The sequence below is a fragment of the Xenopus laevis genome, chromosome 2L (genome assembly GCF_017654675.1).
Source record: "Xenopus laevis strain J_2021 chromosome 2L, Xenopus_laevis_v10.1, whole genome shotgun sequence".
In the NCBI taxonomy this organism is placed as follows: Eukaryota; Metazoa; Chordata; class Amphibia; order Anura; family Pipidae; genus Xenopus; species Xenopus laevis.
Window position 1 is genome coordinate 84,797,756 of NC_054373.1, and position 20,760 is coordinate 84,818,515.

Sequence of the window (20,760 nt, forward strand, 5' to 3'; positions counted from 1 at the left end):
ATGTATATTGCTATATTTAACAAACAACTATTTCTTATGTAACCTTAACATAATAAATATCTAAATAAAAAGCATGAAACAGGAGGGCGATTTAGACAAGCTGCTTGTTGACATTGTCTTGAGATCTACTGATTACTAGCTAAAGGTCTACTGGTATATCCCAATCTACCTTTTAATCTGACTCTTGTTGGGTATCTGAACAGATTTGAAATGGTACATTTACTTGATATTGGTTAAACTTTTTACACAATACTTTCTACCTCCAGGGAACAAGTCGTCCATCTCATTACCAGGTTCTCTGGGATGATAACTGCTTCACTGCTGATGAACTCCAGCTACTAACCTACCAGCTGTGTCACACATATGTGCGGTGCACGCGGTCTGTTTCAATCCCCGCCCCTGCTTACTATGCTCGACTGGTTGCATTCAGAGCAAGGTATCATCTTGTAGATAAGGATCATGACAGGTAAGGCTGTAATCTCAATTGTAATTAAGGGCTTTAGCACACGGGGAGATTTTGTCGCCTGGCCAATCGCCTCTTGTTCGGGGGGACAATCTCCCCCCGAACTGCCTCCCGCCTGCTAAAATGAAAAATCGCCTGCGGCAATGCACGCGCGGTGCTTAGTTTTCCGAAGTCGACAGACATTTCCTTGTGAGGCAATTTCGCGCGACTTGGGAAACAAAGCGTCGTGTGTGCATTGCTGCAGGCGATTTTCATTTTAGCCAGTGGAGGGCGGGGGGGAGGCAGTTCGGGGAGATTGTCGTCCCGAAGAAGAGATGATTTGTCGCTGGTGCGACTAATCTCCCCGAATCTGCTCATGTTGCCTGACCCTAACCGTTAACTTTAACGAAACTCAGGGATTGCACTGAACAGCCCCATAAATGTCTCATTTCGTTCTGTATGTAATTTGCATACACCTTTCTATTGAACAGCACTGAATAATTGTATTTATTTTTAAGTAAACACTTGTGAATAGTTATGCTTTTTATATGTGACCTTGGATGAATGTGTTTCTCTTTACTTACAGTGCTGAAGGAAGCCATGTATCTGGTCAGAGCAATGGTCGAGATCCTCAAGCTCTGGCCAAAGCTGTTCAGATTCACCACGACACACAACACTCAATGTACTTTGCCTGACAGCACAGTGAGAACTGGCACAGACTCTCCTCATCCTTCTTTTCCAGGCCCTGAAGTCTTCTGTTAAGCAGGCTTGCCTGTAATTTTCAGGGCCAGTTCTGTCTCTTGGCTTCCCACCAGCACATTTTGGACTTTTTGCACTGAATCTCTTTACCATGGCATTTGAATGGAGGAAAGATGCAAACCTTTTTATTTAGTTATCTCAAAAAACTTATGGATTGTCTTCTGATGCATTGGACTGAATATTTACCTCAAGCTCAAAAGATATCTGAACATTTTACTCCAAGCAACTCTTGTTGTGTTAATTGTTTTAATTTGCAAGCCAGCATTTCTTCATCCTTGGTTGTAACAAAAATGTACATGCTTTTTGTCTGAACATGCTGCTTTGCAACTGTACTTAAATGGAAAAGTTTAACTGAGTGGGCCATAGACTTGCTAAATGAGGTTTAGTCCTTACTGTATAATAACTTCTTAATGTTTTTACAGATAATGCCGTCTGTCAGGTTCTTAACCATTGCAAACTTGTACTTTTTAACGAGTGCAGGCTGCAAACCTATTGCACTATATTGCATATTAATTAAGGTAAGTTTTTATTTCTGTATAAAATGAATGTGTAATATTAAGATTTAATATAAGGGCCATGTGGCGAGCACTGCCATATAGTTTTTTCACTTGCAGATTGCCATTACTTTTCCTTCCCCAGGCACTTTTGCTTCCCAAGACAACCGTATGTTAGTATTTTGCCAGCGCACACAGACGCCCGTGTCAATGCTGCTGCAGTTTGATAAAAGTTTTTACTCTCGGAGGGATGGGTGTGGGGTACCATTTTTATGGCAATAAAACATTTTAGTATCATAACATCATTTCAACATCCACCTGGTTTTTGGGTGTTGTATGGTGTAGACTTTTTTCTCCTTTCAGTAAAATTTGTCAAATTGATTTTACAATCACTTTTTCACATGGTTTTTTTTTTTCCTAATGGAGATTGTTACTTCCAGTAAAGGTTATGACCTCTTGACTATTCTGGAACCCTTGGCAGAGAATTCTTTATTGCCAGCAGGGCAGGCCCTGCATGTGCAAAAATCAAACTCCTTTACTTTTGGGAGAGATGTAGGCAGCTTTGGAGGGCAGAGACTACACGATTTATACCAGCATTTTCCGTTTGTGTTGGTCCTCTGAACCCAGACTAACAAAGTGCATGTTTGTATAATTTGCATGTACATAATTTTCTTATTATACCTTTTAGTTTATCATTTTTATGAATGAAAACTGAACCAATTCTATATACACATGCTCTTTGCTATCCTCCTTGCTCTCTCAACTATAAAAGGTAATTGAGATAAACCTTTACAGTGCTCTACTACATGCAGGTTTTCTGATGTAGCGACTCCATTAACTTTAACAAGCCCTGTCTTTGTTTCTCTGGTATACCTCAGTTGCATTCACTGCTTTTTCCTGCTCTGGTTATCCGTATTCTTGCAGCATGACAACAGGTTTGACCAGCGATTTTTCTTTCCTTCTCTCCATATTTACACAAACACAGAATATACCTCACTGGGACAGTAGAAGTTGTGAACGGGAGGATTATTGTGCTGCTTTGGGCTTTATTGCTGCTTGGTAACCCACTTTAGTGCCAGAAAGGCCTCCTGAAGGTGCTACGGTTGTAATCTTTTGTAAGTAGCGTGTTTGCAGTTGCAGCTTGGTGAGACTCTACGTACGACCTTGATAGCTTTGCAGTGTTTGGTGGTGATTTCTTCAGCAGTTCAATTTCACAATAAAATTGCTGGTCGCACATAAGGCAGTTTTTTTTGTATGTGGCATGCCATAAGTTGGTCCATTGTTTTTTTATTATTTGTATATTGTGTAATTAGATTGGGTCACAACAGAAGAACATCCTTATCTCTGCTTTGCTGATGGCTGCATACATTTGCCAGTCACGAGCCAGCCAGGCCTTCTATTTTCTGTGACCAACTCTTATATAACTCCCAAATGAGATTGTTGGATGTAGTCATTCAGAGATATTTCTAGAATTGCCAAGTTTGGCTAAAAATTATAATTGTCAGACCTGATTGTTACATTATGGCTAGCTTTAATAACAATTTTACAATAGACACGTTCTTTATGAACCTTGAGTGAGGCTTCTCTAAACTATTTTGATAGCTGATGATTTGATAGCTGCTTCTGATTGCTTTTGTTTAGCTATGTCATCAACAGGCACCGGTGAGCTACAGTCCCAACATTAAGCAAATGATGTTTCTGGGAGTTGTCGTTCATACAATATGGAGGTGTAGGGTTCACATATTTGATGCTTCTGTTTAGTGCTACATTGCGGTAATGCTAGTGAAGCTTTGGTTTAGAAACCCAGTAAGGCTTTAAACCCACTATTAACTAGCAATATCAAGCTTTTAATTCATATGACAGACAATGAATTATATTAGTAGATTATTAACCTATTTAAAATGCAGAGCAAGTGCTGAAACATCCAAAATGTATGTTAACATGAATTTCAGTCTTAATCCAAGTATAACATTTTAAAACTAAAAACTGATGAAATTTAGGTCAGTGAAAATTGTTTTGTAGCTAATAAAATGCAGACCTATGTAGTTCACCATTGTGCAATATGTGAACAAAAACACCATATACATTGCTAAATCCAGGGTCATTGCAAATAAGTGTAAACTGCCGACGGCTATTGCTTTTTTCTACCACAGCATAAATAGTGTTTTTAGCTACTTTGGGTTAGTTGCGATCATCAACAGTGTTTTCTATTTACATCTTTCAAGGCTTGCGCAATAAGCAACAAATAACTTTGCCATGAGCTTCAATATGCAGCCGACTTTATTGCAGTGTCTAGCTTTGGCCACTTGTGATTCTTACAAGGGTCTACATGCTTGTATAATGATATCAAACTGAGCCAGGATACCTACAGTTTAGGAGATCTGTACAGTTTGGGAAGTATGATTTTGTCTTTCTTATGACCGCAATATCAATTTTGTTTTAATTTCTGGTTAATTGAGGATAAAGGGACATGGGAGGGAGGGTAAGCATTAGGTAGAGGTGGGTGTATGTGTTTTGTAAACTTTTAAAACACTGCACAGTTTGTGTTGCAGCAATACTATTGTGAACTGTTTTTGACTTTATTTTTTTTCCCTAGTAAATAGCAGGGGGTGTGCTTGGATCAGTGTTTTGGGGAAGATTTGTACTTGTTTTAAGAGGTTTGATTAACAGTTGCATATTGTTTCAGTTTTTCTCTCATTAGACTTTTTAAAGGGAATCTGTCGGTCATGAGTGTTTAGGAACTTGTAAAATTGCAAACTTTTTCTTTTTTTTTCTTTCTTTTTTTTCATTTTTCCTAAATGTTACTCCTTAATATGTGTCTCTCTAATCTGTATTTTCCGTTCTTACTGGCAACAATTGTTTGTTTACTGGGTTCTTAAATGAATTCTAAGTTCCCTATGAGATCTGTAGACATTTCCAGTTACAATCTTTTCTATACCTAGTCAACCCATGACTTGTCTGTAAGTGTAAAGGAAAATGTAATGCAAGTGATCTGTATTAAAATGGCCCATTGTTAGAATTCTGTATACCATACAGTGTAATGGAGGTACATGTGGCTTTACCACAAAGTAGGCATACTTCCAGATTTAAAAACAAAACAAAAAAACCCTCTTATACTGCAGTCTGAAACTGTGTAGTCATTTTGTTTTTTGTGCTATAACATTTGGTTTTCATGGTAAGGGACATCCTACTTCCAGGACGGTTTTGAAGAAAGCATTTCATGTTTCAAATGATGGATTCACTTTAAACTGATCTGAAGATCTAATGGATATATCTGGGTAGTTGGCATACTGCTGGAAACTGCGCTGGAAGGATAGTCTGTGGGTGTGGGCTCCCATGATTGCTGGCCCTCCTTTATTAAGTGGTTGTAATCTGGAATCTCTGTTAGACTTCCGTTCAGATAAGTGAATCAAGGTCAAGTGAGAGTTGTAGGCCTCTAACAATACTTGTAAGAGCATTTGTTGCATTAAACCTGCACATTGGCATAACCTGAATGAATGCAACAGCCTGCTTAGTGTGTGTGGGTTTATTTGCAGAGTAATCTCAAGGTAAGTTTGGTCTATGTAGATAGTTGTAGCATAAGAATTTTAACTCTAACACTTGCGCTAATGACAATCTTACAAAATACACTGTCACAGGACTCACCATTTTTATTGTCCTAATCTTGTAACTGATTTTCATCAATTTTAATATTTTGGCATAAAGAAACATTCTTTCATTATCTTTCAGTCAAACTATAAATCAGATTTGCAGATGCAAGACTTTGCAGTGGGTCACTAAGTACTCCAGTCTGTATTCTTTTTCCTCTCTTTTAGTTATACCTAGGAACCACTTGCTCTTACATGGAAACAATGGTAGAATGTGTCAAATGTATACTTTTTGCTTTACAGATCCCACACTTCTGGTTTTCATTTCTAAATTGAGAAGCACTTTGCCCCCCCCCCCTTCCTTTTTTTTCGCCATGGACTTATCTTTTTCCTTGCCAAGCACATAAGTCTATCTTGTTGGCAAGGCAGTTATCTTCCCAGCAATGAATGTTTCCCCATTCCAGTCTGGGAAAAGCATTTTATCTTGCGGTGTGTTGTTCCCTAAACATAGAAAATGGCTGATGGGGGGGGGAGGGTTAATGAAATCACCAATACTCGTTCAGAGGTTGCATTTGTCGTGAGTGACTGAGCTGTACACCCTGATTTTTTTTTTTTTCTTTTATATTGCTTACCCATTTTATTAGGAAGTACTATCCAAACTACTATGAGATTATGCATATGTGTTGGGTATTTACATATAGATTACATTTACATTAGTGTCCCTTTAGTAGTAGTAACTTCCTTACACTGACTCTAGATTTGTTAGAAATTATGTAGCAGTATACAGGCTTGCTTGAAAAGGGACACCACCTGCTTTCTTTGAGGGCATTTTAAAAAAAAAAAGCTTATTTTGGCTGATTTTATGATCTGTGTGACATTTGAAAAGTTTACTGTTATCACTTTTTTAATTCCCCTAGCAAATAGGTATAAAATACCATGTTTCCTTATTTCTATAGTATTTCTATGTCTAGGAATGGGGATTCCTTGTATAAACTTTGCATTTATTGAACTTTTGATGTACATTTCTTTTGGTTTCTATATTGTCGCTAGACTTGTAATGTTTAAATCGTGTTCTATGAAATTTTCAGTGGATGTATGTCTATAGCAATACGAGGTATTTTTTTTCTTTTTTTAAAAAAAAGCTATTTAAGGATGGTTTAGCAGCCCCAACTGCTAGACCTGAGATGCTGGCTGTGTAATTTTTTAACTTCGCAGGGATATAATTTGTTTTATGTGTCTAAAATAAAATATAAAGGCAGTATGCCAAATAAATTTTGTCTTGCTTGTTGTTTTTCTTTTTTTGTTTAGAGGGGGGGGGGGAAGTACCTGTTCTGACTCCTTCCAAGCATTGAAAGTGTGATCTGTTTAACTCATCAAGTTGTCTTGAGATAGAAATAACTTACAACCTCAGGAATGTCAGCAGACATTTAAACTCAATCAGAATGACACGTTGAAGATCGTTGAGTAGTTTATTTCAAACTGTGAGGATCTTGACAACAGTGAACATCCAAATAGGTCAAAAGATTATAATATGATCCACTCCAGCAATAAACATGCAGTTTAAAATGGAGCCTAGCATACTCGTGGAGTAAACCAGACAGACAGAGATCAGAGGGGACAACAGGAGGGGAGATGGAACAAAACAAGGAATAGCAAACTAATATATCTAATTAACTTGGATCTAGAGCCCAGTAAACTTTATAGTAGCATGCTGGAGTCCTCTAGTGACCAAACAGAGGTACAACCATATAGCTTTAAAGAATTATTCCAAAGCATGCTTGTAAGTTAAAAATATAAGTTTATTACATATAAAAGTCAAACCATCCCCTCATGGCACCTAACGCGTTTCATGCTTACCTAGCACTTAGTCATAGGAGTTTGCCTATGACCACGTGCTAGATAAGCATGAAACGCGTTAGGCGCCATGAGGGGATGGTTTGACTTTTTATAATATGTAATAAACTTATATTTTTTAACTTACACGCATGCTTTGGAATAATTCTTTAAAGCTATAAGGAAAAGCAAACCACTAAATAAATGATACATGTGTAACATGACACTACCAGTAATTTTGTATTTCCCAGATCTTTTCCAATAGGTGTCCCTATCATCTTGAGTGATAAAAACCATAAGTTACATAGCGTCCAGTTGCAGATAACATTCACCCTATATTGTCCACAAAGAATTATAGCTTAAGCACATATATAAAATAAATTGAAAAAAAAACTTTAGAAGAAATTGGCCACATAGGCCATAGAGTCATCCAATCCAATTCCTGGATCCAGAATGCCTTTAGTTTCAAAAGTCCTGTTTCAATCACCCCTTCTTTTTTGTACTGGTATGGGCATACATGTGAAAGTATAATATACTTTAGATTTTGTCTGCACACCCATAAAATATAAGCAGCAAGCCAAGTGGTATGCAAAAGTTTTATAATCAAAATCATATTCCTTTACATACATTTGCACATGAAATACAATATGTAAGATTTCAAAATTGAATATAAAAAAAATCTGTTTGCTCTTTTGAGAAATGGATTTCAGTGAAGAATAGCTACTTGGTTATGTAAATTAGTGTCCAACCCATTCCCTGTGATGTCATCAAGTGCAGTTCAGCCACATCATCAGTCTGTGGTCAGACAGGAAATGGAGAGGGGCAGAAGAAGCAGTGAAAGGAGGAGTGGAAAAGTAAGAGGCAGAGAATGGCCATACCAGCTGTAAAATAGAATATGATAAGGCAAGCAAGTGCCGAAAGCAGCTCCTAATAAGCATTGTAGCGAAACCAGAACACATGAGTCTGGGAAGAAACACTGACACAACATATTATATATTAGAAAAATAACATTACAGCATAAAAGCAAGCTGCTGGCAAATATTGGTTAGTATTTTCATTAAAACATGTGTCCAGTTCCCCTCTAATGGTAACTGCAAATCACAGACAGCAAGCATTATATATATATGAATACTGGCTCTTACGCCATCCACTATACAGTATTTCTAAACCTAAATAGTTATTAGAACAGCTCATTAACCCCACCCAGTAGCATCTTCTAAAGATCCATAATAAGGGATGATTTTTCTTTCCGTTAGTTCCATTTACACACCACTTCTAAAAAGATTACATTTAACACCTAAAATTTAGGTTATAGGAAGGGCCTGCTTGCAGTTCATTTCAGCAGTACAAATGATGTAAACACCCCCTTAGTGAGGCTACACACTGCAAGCACATCCCATGCCCTCTCCATTCTCCACATCACTCCGCCATCTCATTTCCACTTATTGATTCATCTTTCCCCATTGCCTTGAAGCCCTGGGACTTGATTCTGCTGACAGTAAGGTAATATGTGTGTTTTCTCCTTACCTTGCAGGGGTGGAAATAAACTTTCAAATACTGCATATCTGACAGCATTCATTATTGGAAAGAAAATCAGCTAAGACTTGTTTATTTAGCACTAGTTCTGTGTTGTTGTAATTCTTTTATGTTTCTGACTGGTTATATAACTTCCTATGATCAAGTAAATATGTTGATTAGATGATTGATGGAAATAGTAACACTTATACCGATAGGTATAAAACATATATAGTTGATAGACATACATGTGGTTTGATCAGTAGATGAATGTTAGGTAATAATATGGAAGTTAAATGTACAGATGATAGATACATTGCTGTATTAAAGGGGTTGCTCATCTTTAAATTAATTTTAGTATGAAATAGAGAGTGATATTCTGAGACAATTTGCAATTGGTTTTCATGTTTTATTATTTGTGGGTTTTATTTAGCTTTTATTCAGCAGCTCTCCAGTTTGCAATTTCAGCAAAAACTATAATTACTAAATTAAGGCCAAATGAAAAGTTGCTTAGAATTAGCCCTTCACTATAAAAAGATCTGTATAGAAAGTGGGACGTGACTTGTTAGATTTAAGCAATGATATAATTGATTGTCAGACAAATAACAGGTAGAGTGATAGCTATAGGCTACTGATAGTTATAAAGAACATTGATTATATAATAAATAGATAGATTATAGGTAGATTGATAGGGTTCAGTCTTGTTATTACGGCATCACATATTTGAATTATTTTTTTCAAATGACCACTATAAAAATGTGCTTTGGATCGTTTGCTAAGTAAAGCTAAAGACAGAATGATAGCTAAATGCAGCACTACTTTGAGGTAGGTAAGGAAGTAGGTAAACGTTTGCATCTTTTTGCACGAGTGATCCTGCTCCCTTTACCCTGGTCCATACACAGTAGAAGTAAGGGGGGTGACATTGTGTCTTCCACCCTGGGCAGCAGAGGGACCAGAAGCACCTCTGCCTCCCCTCACTCCAAACAGTTTGTTGCTAGCCCCATGGTAGCACACACATCTATATGTATATACAGTATTATAGTTGTCAGATAACAGCTGTTATCTGTTAAGGGTGGTCACTAACCCTATCTTAAAACAAAAGCTCTGTAAGGCTACACGTGAATCGTTATTGCTACCTTGTACTATTCATCTTTCTATTCATCGTCTCTTATTCAAATCAATGTATGGTTGCTAGGGTCTTTTGATCCCTACTAGCAACCAGATTGCTGAAATTGCAAACTGGAGAGATGCTGAATACAAACTTAAATAACTCAAAAACCACAAATAATAAAAAATGAAATCCAATTGAAAAGCATCTTACAATATGACTTTCGGGCATCACACTAAAAGTTAATGTAAAGGTGAACACCCCCTTTAACTGAATGTTAAAGTTGAGGGTGTGCCATTTCTGGTATTTACCAATAAAAAGGCTGCTAATATGTGCCACTGTCCTGATGGCTCATGGGAAAATGTCCTTTCTGCAAAATGGCTCTGGGTATATGTTTCACAGCTATGGGAATTGACATCAGTTCCATGGAGCAGAAGCAGGTCATATAAACCACTTAGGATGCCTCCAGCAACAAGCTACAATTTAGTTTGGCATAAATTTATTCAAGTTTATTCTCTTAGAGACATACCTTTTCTGATATGAAAAAGTTATCAAGAGAGGAAGAAAGATCAGATAGACACATAAATATCACTTACAATGTTAGGTAGAGACTTGCTATTAGAAGCTTCTATATGGTGGAGTTGTGTGTCTCTCCTGTGGTATCGGTGTCTGTTTTTTAATAGATATTAATTATTTTTTTTTATGATTATAAAAATAAAGGCTCCAGATTGCTCCTCAGATTTAGCCTTAGAAAGCCCAGTCCATGACATTCAGGAAATCCAATTGATCTCTTACAATGCAGCCATCATGTATGGCTCTTTCATGTTTTCATGTAATATCAGCCTGCAGTGGATATCTTCCCCAACCTTTTTGTTTGGTGAGGCTGATTTCTGTAGAAAGCTGACCATTTCCACTACACACTGCTCTAACATGCAATGTGTTGCATCTTTAGAAAAGTGATGATTTTTTGTATGAATTCTGCTCAATAATGGCACCAACATTTTGTGGTGGCTGTGAGGAGAGAAGAGCAAAGAGATCAATTCCTCTGCTTTCTCTGGGCTAATATCTGTTATTTGTCAAGAAGACATGTTATTTAGGAAGCCAGATGCTGCCAAGGGCCATCTGAATATAACATATTGTCTGTTGAGTAGTAATAGAGCTATGCGGGCTTCATTGTCCCCCTAATATATTTACATATATAGTATTTAGCTGATACTTTGTGCTGACAATTCTGGCAAGTACATTGTGTTAGTACTACAGTATATTTCCAAACCAGGAGCCTTTGAAATGTTTTGGGTTTGAAATGTAATTTTACAAACACACAAGGCATTGAGGAATGTATTTGCTTGCATTATTATTCAGCTCTAGGAACGGGTTTAACATGCAATTTATTGATTCTTTTATTGTGCAGTTATTTCCATGATTTTAGAGAATGCAACACTAGCAACAAGAACAATTCAAGCTGTGTTTCAGAGAACAGGAGGATGCCCAGGGGCACTTGAAAAAGATATCAGTCTTCTACATATATTATTTCCAAGTCTATTACCCCCCTTTCAACAACACTGGTGGAACGGAAAATACAGAACCAATGCATTTCTACCTACATATTTCTTGTACACAAATAATACAATAATTTGTTACACACACCATTCTGTAAAGGGTTATTCAATACAGAGGTCTTTTAGAGGGTGTGGGCAGGTTCTTTCTGATCTGTAAATACATTGTTTGTCAGCTGACAATTTTAGCTCTTAGGCTATTCATGTTTTTTCTTAGGTCTGGGCAAAATTAAGTCTTGAAAAAAATGTACCTATTTTAGGAAGAGGATGTTTTACATGATAAAGATTGGTGGGAGATCAAAGCAGTGGACAGAGGTTTATTTTATGTACATTCTTGTAAGCTAAAAAGGGCAATGCAAACCCCATTTTTCACTGCATATGCAACTGAACACCCCCCCCCCTTTTTGTAAGCTTTGTGAAATTATGATATTAAAGACTCAAACCCAAAAAATATGAAAAAAGGCACATACAATTTGTACAATTCCCATAGTGAGCAATATTGGCCAATGTCCAGCATTTTGAAGACAATAGTAAAATGCAGCCTCCACAATAGACAAAATTGCCATGGTGGACTTGATTCCAAACAAAAACTACTTGCTTAAAGTTGCCAGAAGATGTATGAATCGTAATTACAAAACAATGTTACTCCAATGAGGCAAGAACTGAACGAATGATGTATAATCTTTGTAAAGCACTGTAGAAAGAGAACAAATACTGTCGGTGCTGCTTTTTAATGCACCAAAGGATTCTACTCAGCTGAGAGTATGCTACATGTTTTAATAGAGAACCAAATGCTGGCCAGCTCCCAGCCTCCATAGACGTCCATCTCTTCCACTACTCACTCCCAGAATGACTCAGGCCCAGGGCCAGGCCGGGTGCCCAAGGCAACTGTCCACTTCCCCCCTCCCTGGCGCGTACGTCCGCCCCCCAATGTATCGAGGAGGAGTGTGCCAAGCTCCAGTGGGGCAACAATGCTCCAGACCACAGATAGGCAAAAGAAGAGGTACATGCATGGTGCCCCCACTTTGGTTACACCCTAGGCACGCGCCTCTTCTGCCTGTTACTATTTTTGCCCCTGCTGACACTCCTCATCCAGTTAAATTTTTCCAACAGGATTCATTCTTAGCCTCCTCACAAGCCGATGATTGTTTGCTATGGGTTACTAGAAACTCATGCATTACTTTAACAGCAACATAAAGCAAATGGGATAGAGCAGTTTACTTCACATGTTTCAGGAGGTGATGTCTGTCCGTAGCTTGGTCCTCATGCCAAAGAGTTGTTATTGCATCACTATAAGTAAGCCATGCAGAGCCATGTTTAATACACTTGAGCAATGTTAATTCTACTGTCGGATATTGTAAGAAAAGGCACAATGTTTGCAACAAATCTAGAAACCCATGGCAATAAATCAGCAGGTAGCATTTACTGGTCAGCTGTGTGAAGACAGACAACTAACTGGCTGCTGTGGGATATTAGACCTGTATCAAACATTCTGCCTTTCATTACATAAGCCCCACGTCCCTTTACACAATGTGGCATGAGGTATTCTTGCAAAATTACAAACATTTTATTAGAACATTTAATTATGTTTTGAAAATAGGCCCTTTTATCTTAAGTTAGAGTGAAGCCCAAAGCACCTATCCCCTCCCTCGTAGAACAAACATATCTGCCAAAAACACAAGAAGGCACTGTATTGTTTCCTTATGGGGCAGATGTACTAGATCCTTCTTCATTCATATTGAATAAGACAAACAAACATGAGCCACATATCCTGTTTTTATCACCCACATTTTGTTTTCAGTTTTCTTTGCATTTTGTCCCTCCTTATTTCTAATTCTCATTTTGCTCTTCTCAAACCTTCCCTGTTTTTGTTTTCGTTCTGTTCTACCTTTTTTATTCTATGCTTCCACTATCTTCACCCTCTTCCCCCTTTCTGACTGTTTCTCCCTTGCGGCTCTGCAAGGTTTTGGCAGGGGATAAAGTTCCCAGGTAAGCTCGATGTCACTGGCAAGTACACCTGGGAAAAGCCAAAGGAACATGCTCTCCCTGAGGCCAGACTCACTTTCCTGGCCACCGATCTTTCAGCAACATTTTGACAAGTGCATGTGAAATTACTCTGCCCAGGGGCTGCTTTTTTAACATTTCTTTTTATTAATCAACTTGTCTATTTGGAAAGCATTTCACGTTTGCTCTGAATGACCCTTTCTTTTGCCTTCTCTTCAATTTTGTTCACCACCTCAGGCAGGACTTAACCCTCCTTCTTCCCAACTGCACTACAACTTGTTCAGTTCTGCTGTGCTCTTCTCTGTAGTGTTTTCCTTCCTCTGTCTTTATTTCTTTCCTTTGTTCTCTATTGCCTGCCCTTCTGTCATTCATCAAAATGATCTTTTATTCCAGATCAGACCTTTCTAGATTGATAGATAGATAGAAAACGTTCAGTTAAAAAAAAGAGCTAAAATGATTCCCATAAAGCTTTTAATGATGTTTCTGTAATGGTCATTATGATGAGACCAACGATTATATATGAGAAATATTTAGCTTTTAGATTGTAAGCTCTTTTGTGCATGGCCCTCTTTACCTTTTGAAGTAATGCTTTGTAAAATGCAAGATAATAATAATAGCTTGCCACATATAAAAAGATGGAGTCATTTCACTTGATCACTTAATATACAGATCTGAGGCCAGGAAGTTACAGCTGTAGGAATTAACAGGACCATAGCTAACAGATACTGTAAGTAGCAGGATCCAGGTGACTCTTTTTAGAGGAGAAGAGGCATTGAAGAGGAAGATGCCTAGAACCCGGAGGCACTGTATGAAATTAAAAGGAGTAAAACTGGATGGTGGGCACTAATTCAGTAAATATTCATGATATAGGTAATTAACCTATCCTAGGGGCTTAAAACCACAATAAAGCAGGCGATGAACAGATTAAATGAACCAACTGTCTCTTTTTTGCCTTGTTCAAGGATTATTGACTGTGCAGCCTCTAGAGAATAAGGGGCACAGCATGCACTGACTATTAGACTGCTGCTGAATAGCTGCTGCTTTGCTAGCATGTTTTTTGTAGAATATTCCTAAAGAGCATGTGTTAATTGATGCAGAGATTATTAGTTTTATTACAACTAAACAAGGGCCATAGGGTGGAATTGGAGAAGGTTTTATCACCTGGTATGCATAAATTATCTTAATAAACATAACACTTTCATGTAAATGGATTCTGGCACCCAGTTTATTTACTTGTACAAGCAGTGTACTCACTGTCAATTAAAGGAGTAGCACCCCTGGAGCACCCCATTTGTCTGCTGTTGGTATATTTTAGGGATCGTAAATAAATCTTATAATATTATAATTATACATTTTTGGATTTACTATATAATTTAATATGTATAGTGTAATTGTATTATGTTAGCACTCTCCTGAGAATTGGCTAATGTAGAAAATATTTTTTTGTCCCAGGGGACCTGATAGAATATCTAGAGAGCAGTGGCATAACTAGATATTACAGGGCCACACTGCAAATTATTTTTCAGGCTCTCAAAATGTCTAGAGGTTGACCTGTATTACTGAAATTGTATATGAGTTAGGGCCTCGTGGGGCCCCTATACCTCATGGGCTTCCCTGCAGCCGCTGGGTCTGCTTCTTCTGTAGTTACAAGAAAAAATTAATAATGAAGAGATCATTTCTAAAAACAAAGATATAAAGCTAAGTAGGAGTTTTCAGTAAGGTATTAATTAATTAGCGATATGGATGCACAGGGACATCCAAGCTCTTGTAAGGAAAACAAGAGCCTAAAGAATATCCATTTGTGGATCCATTAACGTCTGGCCTACCTGCCATATGAGGGATATTTAGCCCCATAATATTAATTTACAGATGACAAGGTTCTGGTCCAGCTATTTATCTCCCTGTGATGTTCAACAGACTTGATGGAGTTAACACTATGTCACACCCTGTATCCCCAAGCCACTCCATTATAAATGAGCTCAAATCAAAAGGAAAAATTGAAATCTATCACAGACACTCTTCCCTAAAGGCTCAAACTAGGTCTAGGGGCCAATATCACTCACCAGTACTGCAGTCTGACACCTTTCCAATCATCATGGAAGCTAGGATATTAACCACTAAATGGCCTTGCTGTACACCCACAATGATGCTAGTAAGTTCATCTCAGGGAACATCCATCCTGGATTCAACCCCTAGACTAATAATATTTGTTCTCTTGTGTTTCCCCGTTATCTACAGAAATAATGGAATTTTTATGTTAAAATAGGAACAGACCCTTATTCATACACACCCATACACCCACACCTGCTTCTAACAAGAGAATGAATAAAACATATTTTTGCACAATATGTTTATGATCCAGTTTGTAGCTGTCCAGCTATTGTTCAGTTACAGCTCACAGCAGCCCCTCTGACACCCCTTGTCTGTGGATGTTTTTTTGTAGTTTTAAGCTGGAGCCTGAATGTTGAACAGCTGTTATTTATATATATTGTACAGTGGACATTTTATTTCCTTCTCCATACAGCTGCCAATCTGTGGGTCCTGGAGATAGTATTCCTGTTTCCCCCCTAAAAAAACTCCACTGCTCAGTATGCCTCTATCAGACAGAATAGCATGGTAAAATAATCTATTCTCCTGGTTGGAAAAAGAACTTGTAAAAAAGTCCATCAAGTTCAACCCCTCCAAATAAAAACCCAGCATCCACACACACACTCCTCCCTTCTTTCACATAAATTATATATACTCATATCTATACTAACTATAGAGTTTAGTATCATAATAGCCTTTGATATCATGTCTGTCCAAGAAATCATCCAAGCCACTCTTAAAGGCATTAACAGAATCAGCCATCACAACATCACCCGGCAGTGCATTCCACAACAACCTCACTGTAAAGAACCACCTACGTTGCTTCAAAGGAAAGTTCTTTTCTCCTAGTCTGAAGGGGTGGCCTCTGGTACGGTGATCCTCTTTATGGGTAAAAAGGTCCCCTGCTATTTGTCTATAATGTCCTCTAATGTACTTGTAAAGTGTAATCATGTCCCCTCGCAAGCGCCTTTTTTTCCAGAGAAAACAACCCCAACCTTGACAGTCTACCCTCATAATTTAAGTCTTCCATCCGTCTAACCAGTTTAGTTTCACGTCTCTGCACTCTCTCCAGCTCATTTATATCCCTTTTAAGGACTGGAGTCCAAAACTGCACTGCATACTCCAGATGAGGCCTTACCAGGGACCTATAAAGAGGCATAATTATGTTTTCATCCCTTGAGTTAATGCCCTTTTTATGCAAGACAAAACTTTATTTGCTTTAGTGGCCACAGAATGACACTGCCCAGAATTAGGGTAAGGCTACACGAGGAGATTCGGGGAGATTTTGTTGCCTGGCGACTAATCGCCTTGTCTTTTGTGCGACTATCTTCCCGAACAGCCTCGGCGTTTTTCCCCATAGGCTAGAATGGAAAGTCGCCTGCGCTAATGCACACGTGGCGATGCGTTTTCTATAGTCGCCTGATAGTCACGCAAAAGATGAGGCGATTAGGAGCCAGGCGACAAAATCTCCCCGAATCTCCTCGTGTGGCCTTACCCTTAGACTACTTGTTATCTACAAAAACCCCTAGAGCCTTCTCATTTAAACTCCCAACACACTGCCATTTAGTGTATAACTTGCATTTATATTATTTTTGCCAAAGTGCATAACCTTGCATTTAACAACATTGAACCTCATTTTCCAGTTTGTTGTTGCTGCAAAATAGCCATTTGGGAGAGAGCCTTTCCAAACTTATTTTGCTTTGGGCCTCAAAGGAAATTTCAGAAATAGATTTTAAAACAATTAACAACCAAGCGTACCAGTGGTATAACTTTGTAGCATTGGCTCACTTACCAAATAATCGAATGGGGGCGGGGGGGGGGGGTAAGTTAGCGCAAATAGTCCTTTTCCCCTGGCCCCCCTCCTGACCCACTGGCTCTGCACCTTCCAGATTGGCACTGCAACTCTATTTTAAAAGACGCCAGTGAAGAGTACAGATGGGCCATACAAAATGCAAATGCTTTAAATACACACGTTTGTGATAAAGTGTTAGGTAAAAAATAAGAACCAAGTTACACAAAATATAGATTTTTCAGGGCCCCATGCATTACATTGGCTCCCTATTCTCCAGGTGATGACTGTCATGCCTTGAGCCAGACCCCTGTGCAACTGTGCGGTGACAGTTAGGGGAAAATATATGTATGAAACTCTTGAAACTGATATTTTTAATGTTTTCAAAGACTTGGTAGCAAAAAAAATAGAAGTTGTGATTTTGCAGCAAATCATGTCAAAACAGTAAATTAGGGTAAGCTATGCAATAAGTTATTGTAAAGAAATAACTTTTATAAAGCAGAGAAAAGATGTTACTAGTGGAAAAATTGAGATCCTTGATCTTTTTTATATAAAAAAAAACACAATAAAAGTTGTATGGGGCAAAAAAAAGTGAAGAGTTAATTTATTCAGACATCACCCTACTCCAAATCATCAGCGAGCAAGAGAGAGATCCATTGCAGCTGGGTACCCTTTTATAGCTAGAGGTAAACTACTGTCAAGCTTTGTTGAGAATGCATGAAATTACAGTTCAAAAGGACTTGGAATATCTAACATTATTGCACAAATTGTTCCTGATCATATAGTATGAACAGACCCATCTATTACAGGTATGGGACCTGTTATCCAGAATGCTAAGGACCTGGGCTATACTAGATAATGGATCTTTCTTTAATTTGGTATCAAGTGTCATACAAATTAATATGTTGATCTTCATCAAATAAGTGCCATGTAAGTTTCATCAGCTGAGCAGGGGGATGGAGGGGCACAGAACCCCCCCCCCTAAGCAATCTCCCTCCTGTCTGCCAACATTTGCTGGTGGGCATGGGAGGAAGGGGGTAGGGCTGCATGAGATGGAGGGGGGCCCAGAGGCGCTCATGAAAAGTGAATGACACCGAGGTCACACTTTGTATTATTAATGGCATTAGCCTCACTTTACATGTATTTTGCATTTCCACTCTTGTGTAATTGCCTCTACTTTAGTAAGTTATCGTACCCCCCCCCCCACCAAAAGATGAAAACTACAGGCAAATACATGGAATGCTTCCTCCAAACACTCAATATACAAAACTGCCACTAGGTGGAAATACGGTACTGTAATTTAGCTCTCAAGCTGATCAATGGCTTGTTTTTGAGCTTGTTCAGGAAAAAAAATCTAGAAATGAAATATCAAAGAAAAATTAATTATTTTCTTAATTTTTCCAAAGAATAATTAAAGTTTGAAACTTTATATTTAATTGTTCTTCTTAATTAGATATCAAATGACAATCTTACTGACAGGAGAAATATAAAAAAAAAGAATTTAAAAAGGGATATAAACCAACAATTCTATTTTACTAATGAAACAGATTGTATTGTGATAAAGCAACTTTCCAAAATGGATTAATTACAACATTATAATGGGTTTAAATTGTTTGTAAATGTAAATGCTATTGAAATCAATATATATATATATATATATATATATATATATATATATATATATATATATATATATATATATATATATATATATATATATATATATGTCCTTTTCTATTCTTTGCTCTGGTGTCTCTCCTGAAACAATTTAGCAGAAGGCAGTAGATTAACAGGTCTATTAAGAAACATGCAAGGCTGACTTCAGTTATGCACTATGCAGAACCAGCAGTGCACAAAGTGGCAGAAAAATTACTGCTTTCAATCACAATTGAAAATAACGGTTTAACCATTGGACATTTTTAGTAAATGTGTGTTGGAAAGTTACATAAAATTATATTTTCTTTTTTAGTTGAGTGAAAAACATTTTGAGTTTTACAAGTCTTGGCAATATTATTATTATTATACTTGAGGTACGATCATTCAAGGCTTGGGAAAATAGAAATGGAGAATAACCCTCCTGCCAGAATGTTGCAGAATTTGCATTTTGTCTTCATCCTCACTCACTTGCAAATAATGGTGAAAAGAAGACATTTTTTATTGGCAACTGGCATTTTCCCCATGACAATTTGCAACCAAAATGTGTATAATTTATAACATTTTCATATGTTATTGCTCATCTGTAAGCTCAATTTACTGTTGTTTCTCACTCTATTATTAAAATATACAGTGCCTTGGGACTCACCAAAGAAATGGCTTTCTCCCAAATGGTATTTGTATGAATGAACAATATAACAATAATATAAGTAACTGAGGGAGTAATACAGGTATTGGATCCATTATCTGGACATTTCTGAATTACAGGAAGACCATCTGCTATAGACTGAATTTTAATCAAATAATTAACAATAATTTCCTTTTTCTGTGTAAAAATTAAACAGTACCTATATCTAAGATATAATTAATCCTTATTGGAGGCAAAACAATCCTATTGGGTTTAATTAATGTTTAAATGATTTTTAGTAGCCTTTAAGTGTGAATACCAAATTACAGAAAGATTCTTTATCTGGAAAACCCCAGGTCCCAAGCATTCTGGATAACGAGTCCCAGACCTGTAGTTACAGAACAGAGACAAAAGGTTAATAGTGAAAAAATGGTATTGTGGAACTTTATTTATCTTATTTTATTAATGTGAGTTAGAGCTGCCATATTGATCCTTCTGCCAAGGTTTAATCAAGTTCAATTAAATAGCTCCCAAAAGTGGAAAGTTCAATAATATAATCATTTTTGGATAAATATTAGATCAATAAATAAGGTTAAAAAAAGACCAGAATTCAATTATTTTTCTCAGTCAGAAAATTAGCTGCAAAAAAAAAGTGCTATTTTTTTATTGTTAATTTTATTTCAAATATCAGTTGTTTTGTCTGCCACACATATCATAACCAGTGGTCATATTATATTGCATCTTATGGAAAAGATTTGGAAATTTATGTAAATAACCTTGGAACAAAGCCTTTACAGACAAAGCAGAGCCCTTGAATTTATCAGTTGCTGGTCTACAAAATATCTGATTTGATTATTTTTGTGTGTAAGATATTCCCATCCCTATATTCCGTTACAATACTACATTAAGGTATATGATCTACATTCTTCTTGTTGTAAGGAGCAAACCACCTGTGACTCGCTGAGGGTCAGTTCCCTCACAGTTATGGAAAGTACCTGGCTGCCCACAGTTAGGGCTCTTACACATGAGCGTTTTTACCTGCGCTCCCCTGCGTTCCGTTTTTCGGCGTTCAGCCGCAGGGGAGCGCAGGAATAGACGCATTGAATTATTTCAAATGGGGCTGTACTCACACAGGCGCATGTAGGCGCCGAACGCAGGTTGAGACGCAACATGCTGCATTTTTCCTGCGTTCGGCGCCTACATGCGCCTGTGTGAGTACAGCCCCATTTGAAATAATTCAATGCGTCTATTCCTGCGCTCCCCTGCGGCTGAACGCCGAAAAACGGAACGCAGGGGAGCGCAGG

At 37.7% G+C, this 20,760-nt stretch overlaps 1 protein-coding gene across 3 annotated transcripts in view; it reads left to right on the plus strand.

Annotated features, from left to right (window-relative positions):
* ago4.L (argonaute 4, RISC catalytic component L homeolog) overlaps positions 1-6,554 on the plus strand; it is a 70,835-nt gene extending 64,281 nt beyond the window's left edge. For 2 of the 3 annotated variants that reach the window (XM_041581102.1, XM_041581103.1), the window contains exons 17-18: positions 267-466; positions 1,029-6,554. In XM_041581102.1, the coding sequence (XP_041437036.1) occupies positions 267-466; positions 1,029-1,137 (309 nt within the window). In that variant the 3' untranslated portion in view covers positions 1,138-6,554. The remainder of the gene's footprint in view (positions 1-266; positions 467-1,028) is intronic. The other variant, NM_001096105.1, reaches the window with a different exon arrangement.
* The last annotated feature ends 14,206 nt before the right edge of the window (positions 6,555-20,760 follow it).